The 5,142-nt window shown below is 33.2% G+C and overlaps 1 protein-coding gene across 1 annotated transcript in view; it reads right to left on the bottom strand.

The window, feature by feature from the left end:
• The window catches only part of SYCP1 (synaptonemal complex protein 1), a 281,813-nt gene that overhangs the window by 77,513 nt on the left and 199,158 nt on the right, over positions 1-5,142 (bottom strand). The window contains exons 20-22 of the mRNA XM_012644589.1: positions 4,763-4,873; positions 3,512-3,604; positions 2,932-3,006 (exon numbers count right to left, since the gene is read on the bottom strand). Of these exons, the coding sequence (XP_012500043.1) occupies positions 2,932-3,006; positions 3,512-3,604; positions 4,763-4,873 (279 nt within the window). The remainder of the gene's footprint in view (positions 1-2,931; positions 3,007-3,511; positions 3,605-4,762; positions 4,874-5,142) is intronic.

Below are 5,142 nucleotides of genomic sequence, written 5' to 3'. Positions count from 1 at the left end.
TATTATTTAATATTGCTCTGGAAATAAAAGTCAATGCAAGGTAAAAACAGAAGGAAATAGATAGTAGAAAGAAATGAGAAAGTTATCACTATTAGGAATTTACTAGGAAAACCTATGGAATGACCTCTATAACTATTACCAGTCTGAGTACATGGAAAGTTGGATAGGAGATGGAAAAACGGTAAACTCTGAGGGATGGGTTTGTGGACTATACTTACTCTTTTTGTACTTTTCTGTATTAATTTTTATAACATAAATATAATGTGTTTTTATAAAACAATATAAATTTACATATACAATACGATCCCTATATCAATGAGTTTAGACTAAATTATGTTGTGGTAACAAATAACACCAAGTCTTAGTGGATTACAACAAAAGTGTATTTCTCCCTCACATTACATACCAATTACAGGTTGGTTTCTGCTCTCTTCCTTATTATCTTCAGGAATCTAGGCTGGAGGAGTAACTTTTGTGTCAGCCTTCAGGCCAAAGAAAAAGAGAGGCTTGGAGCACCATATGGTGGCTCTTGAAGCTTTTTCTCAAAAATGCCACTTTTGCTAACGTTCCATTGGTTAAAACAAATCATTTGGCCAAATCTGAATTCAGTGAGGTGGAAATACATAACCTTCCCTTTGGGAGGGACCCCACAGAAATGGAGCATATATTTTTTGAATGATACAACCTACAACACGCCAAAATTTTTGACTATATCTACATACAGGCATATTTGTATGTGTGCATGTGCGTGTGTATATATAATACATATTTTCACAGATAAATGATAACAAAGAAACACATACAATGTGAACAATGACCTTGAATTATTCTTGATATACAAATAGAAAAGAAGCCATTAAATTTGTCAATAAGGAGTTCAATGTAATCCAAGTTAAAAAGTAGTTAGGGCAGGCCGGGCGCAGTGGCTCACGCCTGTAATCCTAACACTCTGGGAGGCCGAGGCGGGAGGATTGCTTGAGTTCAGGAGTTCGAGACCAGCTTGAGCAAGAGCAAGACCCTGTCTCTACTATAAATAGAAAGAAATTAGCCAAACAACTAAAAATAGAAAAAATTAGCTGGGCATGGTGGCGCGTACCTGTAGTCCCAGCTACCTGGGAGGCTGAGACAGGAGGATCGCTTGAGCCCAGGAGTTTGAGGTTGCTGTGAGCTAGGCTGACGCCATGGCACTGTAGCCCAGGCAAGAGAGTGAGACTCTGTCTCAAAAAAAACAAGTAGTTAGGGCAATAGTTAAATTCTAATAGGTGAGGAGATGAGAGTTGAAAAAGTAGATAGTATTATAGGTTATGCTTTCTAAAAGTTTGATGCTTAAGAAAAAAACAGAGTAGTTTAAGGAACAGGTAAATGTTTTAAGACTTTTTAAAGATGATACAAGTCTTATTTGTGTTTATTGGCTAAAGAGTAAAAATTAAAGACTGCTGAGGGTTTACTAATATAAAGTGTTAAGCCATAGAAGAATTCCTCTTCTACTGAAATAGTAGGATAAGCATGAATGTTACTTCTGCAGGTGAAGGGAAAGCAATTTAGTCATTCCTTTAAAAAATATTTATTGAAAATATAAAAATTTCAAAGCCCTGTACTCAGATAAAGAGAAAACAAAGAAAAATAAGGCATAATCCTAGCCCATGAAGAGCTTGCAATATAATAGGGGACACGGTACAAAATCATTACTTTAAGAACAAAATGCTATGAGAATACACATATACAGCAAGCTCACATCTGCAAGATGACAGATGTGTGAGATTTTCCACAGATGGAGAAGAATTGAATGCAGGAAACAAAGTAAACAAATGATCAGAGACTTGCAATTGAAAATGTATGTTATCTAGGCTATTACAGAGTGATTAAGAGAACAGGTTTTGAAGCCTTGTAAAATAGACCTAGATTTGAATTCCAGCCATTCTACTTTCTGTGTGATCTTGAAATAAATAACCTGACCTCTGTAAAAATAAAGATAATAATAAATAACATTGTCCTGTAACTGCAGAACCAGCCCAATCTGGTTCAACTTTATGTAATAAAATGGTAAGTTGTTTTTCGGATGCCATGGACCACAAGGTTGCAAGTTACATAACCTGAATATGCCCAGATGAACCAAGCGTGCAATCATGGGTGGAACCTAAGTGCTCACACCAAAGAAAGGGCATGAATTAAGAAGTGGACGCAACATGGCATGATCCATGATCAAATTAAATTAAGTCTTGGCATGACTCCATGGCATTATCCAGTCAGGTCACACCTCTTAGCATTACCTTACTGCAAGATCCAAAGAGATCATACCTCATTACATTCTGCCTATAAAACCTGCCCTAGTGCCCCAGCTTGGGAAGACAGATTTGAGCACTGTCTCCTGTCTCCTTGCCAGTAGACTCACAATAAACCCTTTCTTTTTTCAAAAGCTGGTGCCATGGGGTTGACTTCTACACACATCAGGCAGTGAGCCCACTGATAGCTTGGTAACGTAAGAATTAAATTAGATGTTAGGTAGGGTATTTAACACAATGCCTATCATATAGAAAGCCAAAAAAAATGGTATTTGTCATTTTAAATTGTGAATCAATTCACTTTGTAAACTGCAAAACACAATATAGATAGCCATTTTTCCCGAAACATGATGAAAAGCTTTAAAAAAGCTAAATATATAACAATTTTTAACATGAGATAATATTTCTCAAATATAGTATATTTAAAAGCATTCATATTCTTAAAAGTATGCTTATATTTACATATGTTTAGCATTTAAATGAGGGAATATTCTAAATACTTCTGGAAAAAAGCTAACAGGGAAAAACTATATTTTCTCACCCCTAGATACTAAAACTTATCCAATTATTTTCTAATATGATATTTATAAAAATGCAAAGTTGCACCTAAACCTTACAATCATTTTATCTGTAATGCCACAAAACCTACTTTTTCTTCTCTTTCTATTTGAAGTTGCTTCTTAACAGACAAAAGTTCATTTTTGAGATTAGATAGTTCAATTTCCTAAAAAAAAAGAAACAGGAAGTTTATAAGTGCTATCAAGACGACGAAAATGTAAATTATTGCTTCAAGTAAATTCAGTTTTGTAGAGAAATAAATTCACTGTACTTTAAAAGTCTCCTGAGATAAAGGCTGCCAGTCCAACATAACTAAAGACTTCATTTAAACAAGTATTTATTGTTTTCTCTAAAGAAAGATTTAACACCATGCGTATCTCTCCTACTCTCCCAATTTATGCCACCCTCCTCTCCCAATCCCCATCAGAGCGCCAAACTTGTTAACTGGAGTTTATAGCATTTCATGTGAAAAAAGAATTTGTTCCACCATTTAAAAAAAATAACTTGGAAAAACACTTAACTATTAATAGAAGATCTGTAAGATCCCTTTCAGATTTAAGACTCTGATTCTGTAGCTCAAAAATTACAGTTTTCCTTAATGTTATTTTTTACCACCAGCCATGCTGATGATATGAAAATTGGCTTTTACTGCTGTTTGTTCTGTATCTTACCAAAGATGCTTTCATTGATAACTGTTCTTGTTCTTTGCTCTTATAAAGTCCTAATTCTGAGTCTCTTTCTTCAACAATCTTATCATATTGGTGCTATATTAAACAAAGAAAACATTTTATGTACATTAAAACTGAATAGATGTTTTAATAAGATTGGTACTCTAACATATTTACAGAAAATGATGTTTATAAATTCAGTAACATATATCTTTGAGAATAGATTTTTAAAAATTTTTTCAATTATACTCTTTTCATTCAAACAACCTAAACAGCAAAACACTTGTTCCAAGACAACAGTCTTAGAAATAAGAAAAAGAATATATAACACTAGAGCAAGAAATAACTCTTCTTAATTTTAAGGTACCACTGAATTTTGTCATTTAAAAAAACATGCTAGAAATACCAGGACCTATAGAAAAGTGGCTAATTTCAAATCTGCTACACAAAATAGAAGATAAGCTTTGAATATTTTGTCTAACAAAAAGAAAGTTATTCTCTTAGTCTATTTAACTGGAGACTATTAGTGTCAAGTCAAAATCCCACTAGCCAAAGGTGGGACAATTTGAGTTATCAATAATGATAAAAGCTACACTGGATTGAAACACACCTAATTTGTTTAAATCTATGAGTTCACAATGTTATTTAAATTATTTTTTTAAATCCTCACTGGTTACCTCATAATGATGTTATAGTCCAGCAGCAATTTTTAAAAATGAATAGGTAGATATATCCTACCTTCTCTCCAAATCATAAGGGGAATGAGGCTTAATTCCCTAACAGATGGATTACTCTACAATAACAATGAAAAAATAAAGGACACTCACACATACAACAAACACTAAGCTTTTCATCAATTTATTCCTTTGACAAAAAATGGTTTAGCCTAGTATGTGTTAGATACATGCAGAGGATACAAATATTAATGAGATACATATCCTATATATGTACTTAAATAAATATAAAGTGGAAAGTGCTATAAGAGACTACTAGGAGAATCCAGAAAAAGTGATTACTTCCATCCAACACAGATGATTAGGAGTGATTTCCTCAGGGAAATGACACTCGGGCCCAGCTATGTATGGTTAAGATCTGAACTTGGAGAAATGGTGGATCAAGAGTATTCCAGCTATAGCCATTGTTGCACAGACAATAATTTTCTCTTACAAATCACAATACTATCATGTTTCACCAATTCTTAATGGAAATATGGCTCCAATTAATAATTTTTATTATACAAAAAGAAAAAATTACCTTATGTTTTTCCATAAGTGCTACCATTTCAGCTATTTTATGTTGACATCGTATATCGATTTCTTTCTGTAATTTTACTGCTTCATCAGCTATTAGTTTTGCTTTCTCAACCTATCAAAATGTTTCTTAAAATTAATGCACAAAAACCAAATTTAACTTAAATGCAAAGAGCATATGCTCTGCTTATATAAAATGCAAAGCTCGAACACCAGGAAATTGTAAAAACCAAGTAGAAAATGTACTATTATTCTGGTTTCTTTTAGCGTGTTCTATCAAGTGAGATGATGGTACAATACTGTGACAATCACTTAATCCTTTCAAAATAATTGTATATTACTCCATACTCAAATACTTAGAATACAAGGATATTTTTTACTTCT

The sequence above is a fragment of the Propithecus coquereli genome, unplaced genomic scaffold (assembly GCF_000956105.1).
Source record: "Propithecus coquereli isolate 6110/MARCELLA unplaced genomic scaffold, Pcoq_1.0 Scaffold215, whole genome shotgun sequence".
Taxonomy (NCBI): domain Eukaryota; kingdom Metazoa; phylum Chordata; class Mammalia; order Primates; family Indriidae; genus Propithecus; species Propithecus coquereli.
This window is presented reverse-complemented; position numbering and strand designations above follow the sequence as displayed.